Source organism: Rattus norvegicus, chromosome 10 (genome assembly GCF_036323735.1).
Source record: "Rattus norvegicus strain BN/NHsdMcwi chromosome 10, GRCr8, whole genome shotgun sequence".
NCBI classification, from domain to species: domain Eukaryota; kingdom Metazoa; phylum Chordata; class Mammalia; order Rodentia; family Muridae; genus Rattus; species Rattus norvegicus.
In genome coordinates, this window is record NC_086028.1 from 64,491,182 (window position 1) to 64,508,986 (window position 17,805).

General features: G+C 50.5%; 1 protein-coding gene across 4 annotated transcripts in view; it reads right to left on the bottom strand.

The window, feature by feature from the left end:
• Ksr1 (kinase suppressor of ras 1) overlaps positions 1-17,805 on the bottom strand; it is a 136,298-nt gene that overhangs the window by 31,396 nt on the left and 87,097 nt on the right. For 3 of the 4 annotated variants that reach the window (XM_006246926.5, XM_006246924.5, NM_001382488.2), the window contains 2 exon segments: positions 1,944-2,091; positions 158-581 (listed from right to left, as the gene is read on the bottom strand). In XM_006246926.5, the coding sequence (XP_006246988.1) occupies positions 158-581; positions 1,944-2,091 (572 nt within the window). 4 annotated transcript variants of the gene reach the window in all.

Sequence of the window (17,805 nt, forward strand, 5' to 3'; positions counted from 1 at the left end):
ACACGTGTGTATGGACAGTAAGAGATCTGTTGGGATTCAGTCCAGTTGCATCAGAGGGGTGGACACCTCTTTTTTTTTTTTTTCTCCATACTTCTATGTGGGTTGACTTTATCAGTCCTTTGTATGCGCCTAAGAGGATGCCACAGGGCTAACTCACCTCATCGGGGCAACTTCATCGATTCGGTTTCCCAGCTGGGACTCGTGGGACTTGCTCCGTGTGAGTGTGGGGAAGCTGGGGAGCAGCTGGAAGACCTTGCGGCTTGGTGGCGGGGGTGTCCTTGGTGGCTTCAGCTTGGCGTGCCGTCGTAGCTGGGGTGTGGTAGGGGGTGTGATGAAGCTGTGCAGGGCCCGGGGGGTCAGCCGGCCACTGGTGTGCAAGGGGATACAGGTGTCCGAGAGGCCCTCGCTGAGGCCGGGGACTGGAGAGTCTGAGGCAGGCAGGGCAGACACAGAGATGGAACGGGGTCCCTGAGTGCTGGCACCCGCTCTGCCCAGCGAGGAGAGCATGTCCACTGAAGGCCCAGAGCTACTTTCTCGTGCTTCTGCTGAACTCCAACCAGAGTCCTCTTTGTGCTCCCCTCCTGTGGGCCAAGTAGTCAGTCAGAAATACAAAGGACTCAGGGGTGCCACTACTATGGGAAAGCACGACACCTTGATGGAGATAACAGCATTACTCAGCAGCAGGCTCTGCTCCCAGATTCACTTTCTCCCCCCAACAGCACCTTCTATGGCCTGATATTGAGAAGCACACCTGACCTTTAGTGACCCCTAGTTTACTTCTCCATTACAACAACCCTGTCAGAGGGGCAGTCTTATTGTACAGACGAGGAACTGAGGTACTGGGAGGTCAAGGGAAGCTGACTCCTCAGCTCATCCTGGCTCTCACCAGGCCCTGCTGGAGTGCAAGCAAGATGCTCTGACTGCTCTCAACCCTGGTGGCCAGTGAAGAAGTCATGTGGGATGACAGGAAGCCCACAACCTGTCACAGGGACACAGGAGCTGCATGGCCGAGTGACGAGAAAGGAAGCTGTGGAAATTCTCTTCCCTAGGGCTGTGCCTTGGCACGGTGGACCCCAGACACACCTAGAACCACAGATACTCAGACGCTATGAATAAAGAACGTAGGCTCTACCCTTTGGGGGATAAAATTAATTAGCTGGGCATGGTAGCACACAGAGGCAGGAGGATCTCTGAGTTTGAGGCCAGCCAGGTCTAGACAGGGAGTTCCAGGTCAATCAGCACGACACAGGGACCCTGTCTTATAAAAGAGACGAGTGTAAAGCTGGGTGCCCCCCTTTCAGCCCCAGGAGGCTGGAGATGAAGCAGCAGCTCTTTTAAGCGAGGCTCACATCAGTGCCCTCTCTGGGTGGTAGTCGGAACATTAAGCCAACTGTTTCCAAGGGAAGACATAAAGGGCCTATGAGTAATCCCAGGGGAGACTGCGGTAATGGCAGGATTATACACAGCCCGGGATAGCCCTATAAGAAGCAGCACGTTTTCTCTAACTATGCTGGGCTCGGGCCACACTGATACCAAGAGGCTTTGTGAGCAGAGCTGAAACTGCTCATGAGGACGGGAGATGGAATGCAGGAAGCCGGTGGCAGGGGCTGGAGCAACACAGACGCCTTCCAGTATGTGTCGGAGGCGTGGCATACAGGACCTGAACTGAAAGCAGACTGGGATTCCTAACAATGGCGGAGGCTTTTTAGGTCCGACTAGCTAGACCAATAGACTCCAAGGCCCTGGGGACTCTGAGAAGGCTTCCTAGGAGCCAAGGCCCAGCATACTTTCCAAACAGCCGCACCAAATCTAACCCCAAACCCTGAAGCACAACCTAGCTATCCCAAGGCCGGCTTTGGCAAAGTCCCATCTCCCAAAGGAACTGGCCAGGCCTGGGAGCACAGGCAGAAGTAGAGTCCTGGGGGAGAGCAGGCATTCCTTACCCAGACCAGTCACCTTCCGAAGGCAGGTGAGGGCTTGCTGTAGACGGCTGCACTCCTCAGCGCTGGCCCCCCATCGCCGCAGCATCTCCTTGGCTTTGGCCTCGTCCATCTCCAGCAGGGCATCCAGTGTGAGCTCTTGGGGGATCTCCTGGGGGTACAGAAGGGACAGGAAGAAAGCTGAGGGAGCAGTGAGGGAGTCTCAGCCCTCCGCTCCGAAGGACAGGCCTCCCAGCTGAGTGGCAGGAGCCAGCTGCTGTCTCGGACAGCCTCTGACTAGAAGCCACCACTTGTCAGGGGCAGAGCACTCACCCCCACCGTCAGTATGGCAGAAACAGCAGCTGAAGTGGAGTGCCACCTTCGGGTCAGAGATAAGGGGAAGAAGAAAAGTCCAGAAAGGCCTGGATGGGGCCTCACAGTCTGTTTATTTATTTATATTTTAAAATTTTTTGGTACAGGAAAGCTAGGAGTTTTGACACCTTTGGAAGCTCTTCTGGACATGACTGTATCTGAACCACACAAGAGACATCTCAAGCTTAATTGTTGTTAACAAGGACAACAACAACAACAACAAAAACAACAACACCAGTTACTGACTTGTTTGTAAGCCAGTCAATGTAGGCCAGCTAGACTGACCTGCTTATATCATCTACTTGGGAGGTGGAAGCAGGAGGATCCTAAGTTCAAAGCCTGCCTGGGTTAGAAAGCGAAGTCAAGGCCGGCTAAGGTGACTTAGTGAGACCTTGTCCCATAATGAAAAGGGAAGGCTGAGGCTGTAGGCCAGGCTGGCACAGTGTGCCCAGGATGCACAAAGCCCTAGGATCTAGCACTGCCTAAACCAGGCACGGTGGCTCTTGGGAAGTAGAGGCAGGAGGATGGCAAGTTCAAGGTCATCCTTGCCTACACAGTAAGTCTGGGGCCAGCTTAGGTTACATAAGACTGTCTAAAAAGGGGGTGGGAGCTAGGGAAGCAGGGCTGGATGTGTAGCTCAGTGGTAGAGAACTTGCAGGCCACTGGGATCATATTACATCTGGAGAATGAAGCTCAAAGGGCTACACGGCCGGACAAAGTGTTTTGCAGGAGGTGGGGGTGGGCATTAAGATGGAGTTTGCCTGCAAACCTGAAGACCTGAGTTCAATCCCCAGAACCCAGAACAAACCTGGGGACCTGAGTTCAATCTCCAGAACCCAGAAAAAGGTAGGAGAGAGCTTGATTCCACAATGATGTCCTCTGTCCCTGTACATATGCACTGTGGTGTGCACATGTGCACGCACTGTAAACATACACACATCAATAATAATAATAAAAATCTACGATTGGGCCAGCAACATGGCTTAGCAGGTAGGAGTAGCTTTGGGTCAGCAGCATGGCTTAGCAGGCAGGGTAATTCGAGGACAAACATGACAACGTGAGTTTCATTCTTGGATCCCCTAAGATTGCAGGACAGCATGGTCCTTTAATTTCTACGTGCACACAGAGATACACGTACACATGTGATCTCCTCAGGGGGTAAAGGGGAAAGTAGCTAGGGAAGACTTTTAAGACTTTTGTGTTAGGGGCTGGAGAGATGGCTCAGAGGTTAAGGACACTGTCTACTCTTCTAAAGGTCTTGAGTTCAATTCCCAGCAACCACATGGTGGGTCACAACCATCCGTAATGAGATCTGGTGCCTTATTCTGGTGTCTGCAGGCAGAATGCTGTATACATAATAAATCTTTTTTTTTTTTAAAGACTTTTGTGTTGTTTGGATGGAGAGATAGGGTCTTACCATGCAGACCAGGCTGGCCTTGAACTCACAAAGATCTACCTGCCTCTGACTCTCAAGTGCTGAGATTAAAGGCATGAGCCACCATGCCTGACCTTAGAAGAGATTTCTTTTTAATCCTAATTTTTGTTTTATGTGTATGGTATTCTGCCTTTTGTGTCTGTTTACTATGTATGAGCAGTGCCTGCAGGAGCCAGAAGAGGGCGCTGGATCTCCTGGAACCAGAGTTCTAGAACACTGAGCTGCCATGTGGGTGCTGAGGATTGAACCTGCGTCCTCTGGAAAAGCAGCCAGTACCTTTAACCACTGAGCTATCTCTCTAGCCCCTTTCAAAAGTTTTAAGTCTTGTGAGCATCACCTCTTGGTGCCACTCCTAACAACAGTACATGGCAACACCTAAGAGCCCTTCAAAAGCAAATGGCTTTCTCTGGTTAACTGTGATGGAGTCCATGTGAAAAGACCTCAGGCAGACCTTCGAGATGGTGGGTCACCCGAGGACAAATGTGGGAGGCCTCTGGCACCCATCAAGAAACCAGAAGCTCAGACCTGAATGCTTTGGCTAAGAAACTTGATGGAATGAGGTAAAAGACTTTAGAGGTGGGGCTCAGAATCCAGGGCTCGTCAGCTGCTCTTGCTTCTCCCATGCTTTGGGGAGACGCCTTCTCTGGAATGGCCTTAGCTGTGTTAGCCACAGGTAACACAGCACTGCCTCTGCCCCACCTAAAATTCCTACATCTATCTCGAAAAGACGGCTAGGGACGGGGAACCACTCCATTTCCTCTCCGCTGCAAGATGGTGCTAGTCCCGTGGGCTCCCTTAAATTCCAAAAGCACCATTTTCAGGAAGCTTTTTCTGTCTCTGAGGACCTCTCAAAACTGCCTTCCTCCTTCCCTCCCACCTTGCAGAAATAGAGGGTATGAACATTGGGATCTTCTGGTCACTGGGGAGAATTCCACCGAATCTGAGCATGTAATGTTCTTTCGGCTTTTCTCCCATTTAACTTTTGACAGTTTATTCGGAGGGACTGTTGTAAGGGAGGGAAATTTCCTTCTGCCCCTAAAGTCACAAGAAATTGGATTCTGTCATAAACCTAAATGTACTTGGAAATGGGTTCTTCCCCCAAAGCTTCCCCAAAAGGGCCTAGCTAGCCTGGCTGACATCTTAACTTGGCTTTGTAAGAGTCTATGCAGGGAAGGTTGCAACACTGGCCTGGGGTTGGACGCCTCACCATCCTCCTGCTGGAGAACTGTGAACTTATACACGGTAGTGCCTGACATTGCTAAGTAGTACCTAGCACAGAAAACTAATACAAAGCAAGAACATCGAGTGAGACTGACTTCAGAACTGGACCCCTCCTCCCACCCTATGAGTCTGTAGATACAGTGGATCCCATCTCGGGCCTCTAGCGTTTACAGTGCCCCATCTCTGTTGGGGGTCATGGGAGCTGAGCAAATAAGTTTGCACTAAGATACAAACAAGTACAGGGAACCTGTAAACAGCTCCATGGCTGGACTGGCCAATCGCCATCTTCCTTGTCTTCCATAGTCTCCTTAACACCTTTTAACACTTTCCACACGTGCAGTAACTGGGGCACCCACATAGCCCCTATCAAGTAGGTCTAGAAAGCCTGAAGGATTTCAAGGACTCAGAAGGTGAGTTGGATCTAGTTTTGTTTGTTTCCTCGAGACAGGGTCTTACTATATCCCAGCTGGGCTGGAACTGATTCTACAGAGAGCTCAGGCTGGCCTCCCAACTCCAGGTAAAAACCCTCTGGCTTCAGGGCCAAGTGCTGGGCTACAGGCCTGCACCACCACGCCCAGTTCAGATTTTACTTCAAAAGAGTAATTTCCCCTGTGGGTGCATGTGCAGTGCTGTAAATGTTAGACTCAAGGGTCAAGCTGAACGGAGTCTTGGAGACTCCTGTGGGCCACGTCCCTCTTCCCACAGCACCTGAGGCAGGAGCTTGTGTCTCCGCAGGGGCTCCAATAAGACTCTTACCATAGTTTACACAGTTCCTACCACAACCAGATAGAAATGCACAATACCAAGAAAGAGCATCAGTGGTTAGACAAAGCTCTTGGCTGTCAGAAATCCTTCCACTCCATCGCATGAAACCCACAGGAAACCTTTGTGGAGGGTGGTACAGGGAGGAGAGGCTGATAAAAAACCAGTTCCCACGCAGGAGTTTTTTGCCTGCCCACCAGTCTTCCTTTATGTCCCCATTCGTCATCACAGTGTGGCTTGGCCATCCTTCCCCTTCGTTTTGCTGTGGAAAGCAGCTTGGTAATATTGTTGGGTCGGAGATGGGTGACCTTCATCTCCACACAAGTGCACTCAACAGCCAGGTAGGACACAGCACATGCCTGCAATCCCAGTTTGGAACTGCATACAAGAGGACCTTACATTCGAGGCCAGCCTGGGCTACTAGGTGTGATCCTACCTCAAACAAAGGCTCAAAGACAACGACACAAAGAACATTTTACCTTGGATGATGGCCTTAGCTGGTCACCCACACATGGGCACACACCCACACGCACACAAACTGCCAAGAAAGCTGAGTCAGCAGCTTCCAGGAAGATGAGAGGAGTCAAGCATGGGAACCCCAACTTCCAACCTAACAATAAAGCAACAGGAAGTGCACCCCCCCCCCGTCCCCTTTTCATCAACCACACTGTGATGGTTTGTATATGCTCAGCCCAAGGAGTGGCACTATTAGAGGGTGTGGCCCTGTTGGAGTAGGTGTGGCACTGTGGGTGTAGGCTTCAAGATCCTCATCCTAGCTCCCTGGAGGCCAGTATTCTGCTAGCAGCCTTCAGATAAAGATGTAGAACTCTCAGCTTTGCCTGCATCATGCCTGCCTGGATGCTACCATGCTCCTGCCTTGATGATAATAGACTGAACCTCTAAACCTGTAAGGCAGCCTCAATTAAATGTCGTCCTTTATAAGACTTCTGTTGGTCGTGGTGTCTGTTCACAGCAGTAAAACCCTAACTAAAGCATGCACCCTTTCAATTTCTCAAACAAAATAATTGCACTCATTAGCACCAGCCGTTTGCCAGGGCAATGTGCCCACTGCTTTGTGTGTGCTATGGCCACTGGAACTAACTCAGAAAGCCCACGCCACCTAGTCATGTATGAAAGCTCCAGGAATTCACATGATTTACATAGCAGTCTGTCGGATGCAGAGGCTCCTGCCGCTGTCCCACATTGACCACTGCTAAGCTGGAACTCTGAAGCTCCCTTCTAGGGGCGAGGGCTACTTCAAAATAACCACTTTCTACCTGTTGTGTACAATGTGGCGGGAGGAGCACCTCAGAGGGCTGGCCGAGGTGTTTCCCTGAGAAATCACCACCATGTGACAGGCCTAGTACAAAAGGAGGGAGCCAGAGAAGGACAGAGAGAGAGAGAGAGAGAGAGAGAGAGAGAGAGAGAGAGAGGAGAGAGGAAGAGGCCAGCCTAGAACATATGGGAAAGAGAGAGAATAGAAGGTGGAGATGGAGAGAGAGGAGAGACAGACAGACAGAGACTGAGACAGAGTGACAGACAGGCATACACAGAGAGAGGGAGAAAGAGGGAGAGAGGGAGAGGGGAGGGGGGAGGGAGAGAAAGAGAATGATGGGGCAGACAAGCAGTTCTCATACCCAGGTTGGCTCACACCTGGCTGGCAGCTATGCAAGTTGTTGCTAGGTAACTGTTGGGCAGAGTCTGGAGGGATGGCCAACACTACCTATATTTCAACAGAATCACTCAGTAACATGGAAGGCCCTCTGTTCTTTATCCAAGTGAATTAACGTCCCTGGAGAAGAGAACAAAATGTCTGCAACCTCTTCTTTAATACATAAAAGAAAAGTAAAAAAAGAAGACTAGATTTTTCTTATAGCTTCAAATCAGCTAGAAGTGTCTCTTGCTCCTCTGAGGCCTGAGGCTCAATCTGCTCGCCCCTGAATAAGGCAAGCGTGTAGTGTTTCTATTCTTCCCTCACCTCTGCTCTTCATGATCAGATTCAAAACAGTGATAGAAGATGAGCGAGGTCAAAGTGCAGGGCATCGGGGATGTGGAGAAGAAAGCACCCTAGAACCCTCCATGTGCTGAAGCCTTCACCACGCCGCTGCACCCCCGGCATGGGCCACTCAGCATTTCTGCCTGGCTTCTAGGGGTGTGGATACCCCCCCCCCCTCCATCAGACTGCCTAGCACTCCATCTACAACAGTCTGCGACTGTCACTTCTGAGTGACAGTTCTTTCTACCACTAAATCTCCCTGGCATGAGGAGGAAGAAGGGGAGGGGAGGCAACCCCGGTCCCCAGAAATTACAGCAGTGGAGTCATCCCCATACCCATCCTTTTATGATTACATGTTTTCTGCCACAAACTACAAGGCTAACCAGAAACCCACCCACCGCTCTCAGTGTTATGGGAATGGAGAAAGCCAGGAAGGGTGACAGATTAGCACTAAAAACAAACAAACAGAAACAGAAAAGCAAAAGTAAGCTGGGATTGGTGTACCAAGTCTGTTACCCGGAACTTGAAAGGCTGAAGCAGGTGGATCAATACTTCACAGCCAGGTGTGGGTATACAGTAAGTTTGAGGCCGCCTGGGCATTGGTCGGTCTATCTGTCTGTCTGCCTGCCCGCCTGTCCGTCCATCCGTCTGTCTGTCTAAATAGCAATGACAGTTTGGATTATCTCTGAATGGTTGTTTCTTACTTGGTGGCGGCTAACTCAGATGAGAAGAGCCTGCGTTCATAGACACAGAGGGCCTGAGAACAGAGGCTGCTGGAAGGAGGGGCACCTTCCCACCACAGTGGATCTGACCAGAGACATCTAGAGCCTTACTCTGCTGGCACATGAGGCCTGTTCCCCAGCAGTGAGCACTCTGGTGGCCAGGCTACCTCACTGAGCCAGCCACCCTGCACATGAAGTGTGCAGTCTTCCAACTCATAGGACTGATTTGGGACTCCATGTTAAGACAAGTTCCACAAGGCAAACATGCCTGAAGTGGGGGGAACTAACAGAGGAAAGCATCTGTGGCTGCCCAGCCCCCACAGCGAGATGAGCCTCCCCAGCACCCTCACCCCCAGGAGTGGTCTGGTATCATGTCTCAGCCAAAACAACTTGAAGTCCCCAGACCTCACACACAGATGTGACTCGCCCACTCATGGAGACACGCACAGCACAGGGGAGTCCCTTAAAACCAGAGTCACTCCCATGTATGCTAGGGAACCACATGCAGTTAGGGATCGGCCTGCCTCCTGCTAAAGAGGGACTCATGGGGAGGGCCTCTGGGAAACCCGCTCTGGCTTGAGAGGTCCCTGGCTGCCCACCTGCCTGGAGGCCTACAGAAGAAGATGCTCATTTGAAAGCTAAGAACAAAGCTGGCCTCCTTCTGCCATGCCCTGGAGAGCTAACGCAGGGATGGAGACTGAGAAGCCACACTGCTTCCAGAACTGCTTCTCACTCCAGCTGCTGAACCAAGATAAAATATGTTAACTAGAAGCTGAGAGAAGCCACATGCCCCAGCCATGGGCCCAACATGCCTTGGGGGCTCACATGGCCCACGAGCAAGCAGGCGGTAGGAACACTTGCCTCCTAGGCTCGGCCACTTTCCCTCAAACCGTGACTTATGTTTTCCAGTGAGTGACATTAAATTATCCTTTCTGGTAATGATGAGAAAGCAGAGCCAGTTGCAGGCTGAAGTCATCCCAGCCTGTGACAATTAAGTCACGCCATTAACAGGAGCCTGCTCCTCTCTGTTCTCCGTAGCAGAAGGCAGGAAAGGGTCTGGACAAATACTCCCCTGCCCAGTCTCCGGCAGCTAGGAATGGCTAGGGTCACAGGTCACACTGGGTATCAGATGGTATCCTGGGACTTACGAGCAGCCACGGGGCAGCCTGGGTCTATACTTAGAAACACATGTGGGCCAGCGAGAGGACAGTGGTTATGCCAGGGGCCGTGCTGCCTGACGTGGGCCACACATATACAAATGCACTGTAACTCCAGCCAGAACAGCGGGAACAGTTGGAGTGAGAGACTACTTAGGGTGAACTCTTAGCAGTGGGGATGAAAGCAGTTGCAAGGGGCCCCCTCCCCACCTACCCCGAAGCCCCACCCCTACTTCAGGCTCCTCAGTAATTCAAGCCAGTCCCTTTCCTGGTACTCTCCAGGACTGCCTGGTACAGTGCTCCAGCTCTAGATTGCACATGGTGTCACTGTCCAGCCTCAGTGCCACCCACCAGGGCCTGTCTCATAGCAGTCTCCCAGCTGCACCTGGGCACAAAAAGGCCCCTTCTTCCATGGCTGTACCCAAACATCCCCAAGAGTGGGTGTGGCCATGTTCAAATGATACTCGGAGACTCTCAAACTTGAATTTTATACCATTTTTATCTGTCACAAAATATTTTGTCCTCCTCTCTGCCAGTTAAAAAGAAAAAAGGAAGAAAAAAAAAACAAATCCTTCATTCTTTAAACAATAGTGAACTAGATTTGGTCTGTGGACCGCATCTCTTTGGTCCTGATCAAGTGGGTTTATTCAGTCACTTCACAAGTACTTGCCAGTTATGTCTGGCTTCATCTCCCATAGGCCCTGGTCTCATTGCTCCTCCTCTCCTGCTTCCCCCTCACATCGGCATCCCTCGTCCCACCCCAGTACAACATCAGCAGGAAGGGGTCATCCAGGACAGGTTTCTGGCCTGGCCCATACCTGCTACCCAAAAACCACATCCTGTGGCTATTCACCAACACACATCTCCAAGCTGACTGTTCCACTGCCAGCTGAAAACGGCCAGACATGGTCCATGAGAGAAACACATGTACCCAAGCTTGGGGGAACTGGTGCTTCCCTTACTCCACACCCTCCCAAAGTAAAGGGAAGGTTGTGAGTTCAATGCCCGCTTAAGCTACAGAGGGAGGCCTTTTCAGTAAATAAATACCATTATCCATGAGACCCCACAGAAAAGCTCATGTCAAAACTATACTAGTTTGTTCAAGACTCCAACAGGAAACAAAGCAAAAGACAATACTACCACCCTGAAATACCGGTTCAAACCAGTCAGAGACCAGGCTGGAGAGACTGCTGAGTGGTTAGAACTGAACAGGAGTTCAGTTCCAGGTCCTGTGTCCAGCACCTTACAACCACCTATAGCTCCTGCTTCAGGGGGAGCTGGTACTTGTGGCCTCCGTAGGCACCCGTATTCACGTGCATGTGTGCACAGGCAGACTTAAAAATAATAAAAGTCTTCAAAAAATTAAAGACTGTTTGAAAGGAAGTCTTGGGGTTAGGGTAGACAGTTTGGCTACAGCCAATGAGCTACATAAACCCTTGAGGGACACTCTGCTTCTGGGGCTCTGGCAAGTGAGGAACTCCCATACTGCACAGAACAGCCATACAGAGGAACCAGACCTGAGTTAGCCAGGTCCAGACGCCCTTCCCTTACCCTCCCTGGCTCTAGGGCACAGCTCCTGGATCTTCAAGCTTCCTTGTACTCCTTTGCTGATGGAATAGGCACTACAAGCAAGTGACAGCTGTGTGACAAATGACCATATGTTGTGCCAACCACACCAAGGCACTCCTTGAAGCAAACGGGGAGCTGTGACAAAGTTGGGCCTGCAGCAGCACTTCAGGGTGCCAGAAAGGATAAGGGCTAGCCTGAAGCATTTCCCATGGGCAACCCAGTCCTCCTGAGTGAGAGTCAACAACCATGTCTCCGCCATCTTTATTGCCTGGAGGTCCCCATATTTCCCCTGTTCAAGTCCTTCCCCTCATTTTCCCAGTGCCAAGGACTAAACACAGAGTCTTGCTTATGCTAAGCAGCAGTTTACCAGTGACCTATATCCCCAGCCCCAGTTCTTCCCCCTTCCTACCTGCATCTACCTCTTCCGGGTTTCCAGGAGGAGAAGTCTGAGCACAGCTGGCCAGTCCCACTGCACCAGAGTGTACCCAGTGTAGCAAATGGATCACAGCTACATGCCAGACCCCAAGCTTCAATCCTGCAGGAGCAGGAGCCTAATCACAGACCCCTCTAACAGATCACCACATCAGTAGCCAACATGAGAGGTTTGTCTTCTGGGTAGTTTGTCTGTCTATTCCGGCAGGGAATAAACTAGGTTATACGTAGGCAGGAGCCCCAGGGCTGGAGACCTGAGAAGCAGATTCTCTGCCTACAGACAAGGGATACATTGTTTCAGAGCTCCCCTAGGGCATCCAAATAGGAGCAGGTTGAGACCTCTCAGGAGACCCAAGGGCAGGCAGCCCTTCTCTGTAGTTTTCCAGGGCCACTGATCACTAAAGGCCCCACCACAGCACTGGATCCCAAAGCTGTGGAAGCCCAACGCTGTGAGAGGACGGCTAGGACCCAAGCCAGGGGGCTATCACCATAGCTACCAGGTTCTGAGGACATGAAAGGAACCAGTGGATACCCAATAAAATGAGGAGAAACCCATCGCCTGCCAAGGTCAGAGGCAGACTTCAAAGGGACCTTAGAGATATTGTAGTCCCCAAGTGAATTTACAGAGGGGAAAAAGAAAGCCAGGACCCTAGAGGAGGAAACCTGCCTGTGTTACTCAAACAACAGCTCTGGGACCAGGCCCTGGTTATCTGCATCCACAGGAACCAACACCAGAACAGGCCGTGCTTTCCACTGCGGGCCTCCCAACGTCCATACACTAAGGGGAACCACAAGAGAGAAGAAAAGACAGAGATGGTCACAGATAGACAGTCTGGGGGTTGGTGTTAGATGGAGAAACCACAGCACTGGGAAGCTCTGTAATTTTTACATAGAGTTGAGCAGGAAGGAGATGTCATTGCATACAGCTGAACAAGGAGGCACAAATAAACAAGGGGCAGGGTTTATGGGGTGCAGCTGGATCAAGGAGACAGGTTTAGCTAATCTTGGTAGGAGCAGTGTCTGTAGGAAAACAGTCTTAAGGCCATAAACATGAGCAGGGCAGTAGGGCAGACATTCTCTAAGCACACTGTTAACACTCACGCTTGATTGCACAAGGGAGGCTTTGCCATTTCCCTCCGACCCTGTGGAGAAAGCTTTCCCATTTTCCAAGGACCCCTGAGACTCTGGGTTCCTTGACATGGCTGTGCCCACATCAACAGCACACATTCTCCAGGACTTCACTCACTCAGGGTCTTCTCTGCTCCCAGCAAGTCCTCCCTACCCATTCGCCCCTTCCTTCTAGTTCTTCTGAGCTGGTACCACACAGAAACTGAGGGGAAGTCCCTGACCTCTGCCCTGAGCCTCTTCTCCAAAGACAACTACCCAAGTGGTGCCAAGCTACATGATGAACTTGTGGGACCAGAGCCCTGTGTAATTCAAAGCAATCAGCCCTAGGATGTCACTTTAGGACCTGCCAAGTCCCTAACACAGACGATAGAAGGGAACAAATCTTGTCCACCCTACCTCCTCAACTCCGGTGACAGGTACATTTTTTTTATTTAACAGGAAGATGGGAACCTCAAAGCACCAGCTAGACCCAACAGCTAGCTTCTAAGACAAAAGCCAAGGTTTACAGGGAGGGGCCCATTGCCCACTGATTCTTATGCAGCTTCTCAATGAGCTTCCTCCTTCCTAATCAGTTTAACCCTAAAAGTAACGAGTATGGGTACTGCCACCAATCAGTAAGTAGCCCAGGTATAAATGCTTGCTAGCTATAAAAACAGACTGAAGGATTTCTGTTACTCATCGTGGGCCACGATAATTTGAGTCTTGGCCCCATTTCTCTACAGTCAACACTTGGATTCTTTCTCTATGTAGCCCAGTTTCCCTGTCCTGACTGATCAGAAGAGGAGCTCAAGCCCTCATAGCAGGGACAGGTCAGCTCCTGTAGATACAGCAGTCTCAAAACAAGTGTGTACTGTTTCGACCAGAAGCATGGGATCAGCCAAACCCTTCACGTTATACAGATGGGGACCATCCTGGTCTAAGACTCTGACTGCTCCTTAGCCATTCTCTGTCGTAAGAGAGGGCACAAAATATGAAATGACAGCCACCTCCCTAAAATGCATGCTTTTCAGCATGTGTTCTATAACCAGCTGGCAAAGCAGACTCAGGGTCCAGCCAAAGGGAGCCATTCCGAGGGCCCAAGGACAGGCCCACTACCTACCTCACAATTCTCATCTGATGCAGGCCGGCTTGAGCCCTGGGCTTCTCTTGGCAAGGTGGGTGGTGGGGTTTCTGGGTCCCTTGATGCCTTTGTGGTGACCCAGCTCCACAGGCAGTGCATGGTGAGGGGGCCTGAGCGCAGCAGCCCTGGCCCCCAGTGCACCGTCCCAAGGAAGAACAAGGCAGGGAGAGGGGTTTCTGTTTTCATTACTAGGGAATGGTCACTGTAGCCGAAAATAGTCTGTGCCTGGGAGCTGGGGAGTCAGCACATACTTCCCAGAGCAGGTGCTGGGCATGAGGCAGAGACAGAGGCTCACAGCAGGGGGCGGGGACCCAGGATGCCAGGACCCAGTTTTCCCTGCCTCACTACCTCTCTCCAAAGGGCAGGAACTGAATCAGGAGGGAGCACAGTTATCTCTCACGGGAGCACCATGAGTCATCTGGAGACTCCCCACCTCCACATGAACTGCAACTACCCTTCAACCCCCACAGCCTCTAACACATCTGAGGCACACATGAGCCTTGAGGGTGACAGCAGGCCCTGGAGAGTGGAAAAGATACCACCAAACGAGCATGTGTGGCTGTCACACAGCTAGAAGTGACCCTTTCTCTCTCAGGATAAGGGAAAGACAGAGAGAGAGAGAGAGAGAGAGAGAGAGAGAGAGAGAGAGAGAGAGAGAGAGAGAGAGGACTACAGGGCAGGGTGTCAGGACTGCCAGTGTCTGGGGGCAATTTCACTTTCTTTTTGAAGTTTTTTTCTAATTTTCCTAAAATGAACACTTACAATAAGATTTGGGGGATGCTTCTCTAAAACAATAAATAAATTGTTTTTAAAATAAATAAAATTACAGGCACTGTGGGGTGGATTAGTTAGTGAAGTGTTTGCCCCACAAGCCTAAAGACCTGAGTTCAGGGCCCTAGAACCCAAGTAGAGAAAGCCAGGCACGGTGGCCCACAGCTGTCATCTCAGGGTTGGAGAGGTGGAGATGGGAATATCCCTCAGGCTTGTTGGCCAGTGTGGCCAATCAGTGAGTTCCAGCTCAGTGAGACCCAATCTCAAAATACATGGTGAGGAGTAACTGAGGAGGACTTGTGGTGTTGACCTGTGTCCTCCACAGACACATGCGTGCACGGATATATGAGCACATGCACACACTAAAAACACACTCAATGAATGTAAAGATCTCGGGCTTCACAGAAAGAGACAAGGGCCTGTTTGTGAGAACTGAGTGAGAAAAACAGACAAAGAAGAGAAGGAGAATTTTGTGTCCCAGTTTTGCAGCCGGACTTCCTGGAGATGCGTCCTGGCTTGGCCACTGCCTACTCTGTGGTCTCAGTAGGTGACAATGTCCCATTTGCTACACACACAGCATCGTGACATGCTTTTTTTCTTTTCCTCCATCTTTATTAAATTGGGTATTTCTTATTTACATTTCAATTGTTATTACCTTTCCCGGATTCCAGGCAAACATCCCCCTAACCCCTCCCTCTCCCCTTCTATATGGGGTTCCCCTCCCCATCCTCCTCCCATTACCGCCCTCCCCCCAACAATCCCATTCACTGGGGGTTCAGCCTTGGCCGGACCAAGGGCTTCCCCTTCCACTGGTGATCTTACTAGGCTATTCATTGTTACCTATGCGGTTGGAGCCCAGGGTCAGTCCATGTATAGTCTTTGGGTAGTGGCTTAGTCCCTGGAAGCTCTGGTTGGTTGGCATTGTTGTTCATATGGGGGTCTCAAGCCTCTTCAAGCTCTTTCAGTTCTTTCTCTGATTCCTTCAACGGGGGTCCTGTTCTCAGTTCAGTGGTTTGCTGCTGGCATTCGCCTATGTATTTGCCATATTCTGGCTGTGTCTCTCAGGATATGGCATGCTTTCTTGAAGGTCACTTGGAGGAGCGGATGGGACCATCGAGGTACAGCTCACATCAGGTGTAGGAATACTGAGTCCTCGCTAAATAACTGTAGCCTAAATTCACATGTGAATTACACCATTAAAAGGAATAGGCGTGGGCCGGAGACGACTTAGCAGTTATATGGTGGCTCACAACCTTCTATAATGGGATCTGATGCTCACTTCTGGCGTGCAGGTGTACATGCAGATAGAGCACTTATAGACATAAAATAAATAAATAAACCTAAAAAAAAAAAAAGGACTATAACAAAGAGCTCTGCCCAGAAGGAAGCAGCCACTTTCCCAGTGTTTCTGTCCCAGCACTGAGACTATGAGAAAACAGTTAGTAAACAGAACTATTATTACTCCCTAGTCTTCTACATTTTTAAAAGACTTTTGTTTATTTTTATGTATATGTATATAAGTACACTGTAGCTATCTTCAGACACACCAGAAGAGGGCATCAGATCCCATTACAGATGGTTGTGAGCCACCATGTGGGTGCTGGGATTCGAACTCAGGACCTCTGGAAGAGCACCCAGTGCTCTTAAATGCTGAGCCACCTCGCCAGCCCCATCTTTGCACATTTTGAACATGAACATATGAATAAGCACTAAATAGCAGGGAAAATCTAATCTGGGTGGAAAATGTGGTGGAAACCTATAATCCCAGGGAATGTGGAGGTATGAAGGTCACAAGATCAAGGCTAGTCTTGGCTACAAAGTGAGTTCAAGGCCAGCCTGGAATCAAGAGGTGCTATAGCAAAATGGGGGAGGGGGATGGAGGCTAAACCCAAGAACCAATGACTGTCTCTGAATGTGATCATAGGTCTTATTTTCTTTGCTCTTCTGTATTTTCTAAAATAAGCATAAAGAAATGTTAATTAAACAGCAATGACAACAAAAGTGGCCTCGCCAATTATTTTAGTCTTGGCCGAGACACAAGGGAGCTGAGAAGCCCTGCTGAGCCAGAGGCCTGTGGTCCTGCTCAGGCACAGGAACCCTATCTGTGGATAGGAAGTCATGTGAGGCCTCCAGGTGACCCTTTCCTATGGAGAATGAGGGGTAAAGGTGGCATGAAAGCTACAGCAGTGGTTGTTACAAGGTGTGTGCACAGCCTTCTGTCCTGCTGCCGGCAAGGCTCCAGAACTCCATCTGAGAAGCCTCACTGCCCTGTGCAGTACTGAAAATTACTAGGAGCTCTGCTTTCTTTTTCCCTTGAGGTTTTGAGACACTCAGGGAAGACCTGCATTTGCTATCCTCCTGCCTCAGAGTCCTGAAGAGCTAATACTGCAGAGTTGTACTACTACCCTCCGACAGTGAACCTCTTGCTGAGCGCGGGTGGCCCTGGACTCTTCAAGTTCCTCTACCCAGCTGAGCCCTTTGACCCCTGCGCTCCCTCTTCCTAACCGGTTATTGGTCACAGTACATGAACATGTGACCAAAGCCGATCCAATCAGAGCCCTCCCTGAGGCGGTGGCTACAGTTCAAGGGGAAGTGGCCCATTTGGCCCCCTTGACAGGTACAATTGCAATAAGAAGTATTGCTGAGCTGCCCAGGTCCTGCATGCTGCCACACAGGGCTGTTCATTCAGGAGACACTTCCTAATGGCATCACTCCTGTACCCATACCTCTCTGGGCTCGCTCATGTCTTAAGTCTATCGGGTAGCTACATTTACTGCAGAGAAGCACCGACTAGTGGGAGGAGTATACATCAGCTTTACTTGGGAAGTACTGACTATGCCCCTGAGCCCTTCCCTTGTTCTATCTATCCATCCTTCATCCCTGTCAATAAAGAGCTGTGTGTGCAGAGGACTTTACTCGGTACTTGGGGGTATTAAAGTACACACAATATTGTCTTTTCCAGCAAGAAGAGAGATAAAGAACAAATTCAAAACTAACTAAAATGTGCGACTGGAATCTGCAAGTGAGTATAAGGAGGAAGGTGCTGTGCACGGCTGTGGTGAGGACGAGAGGCATCTGGCTTAGACAGGGTGGCTTCACTACAGTCCCCACTTCTCCGCCCTGCAGAGGAAGAGGAGGCACCACCTGGGGACACAGACCCATGCAGGCAGAAGAAATGATCAAACAAGGGCCCGTGGTTGT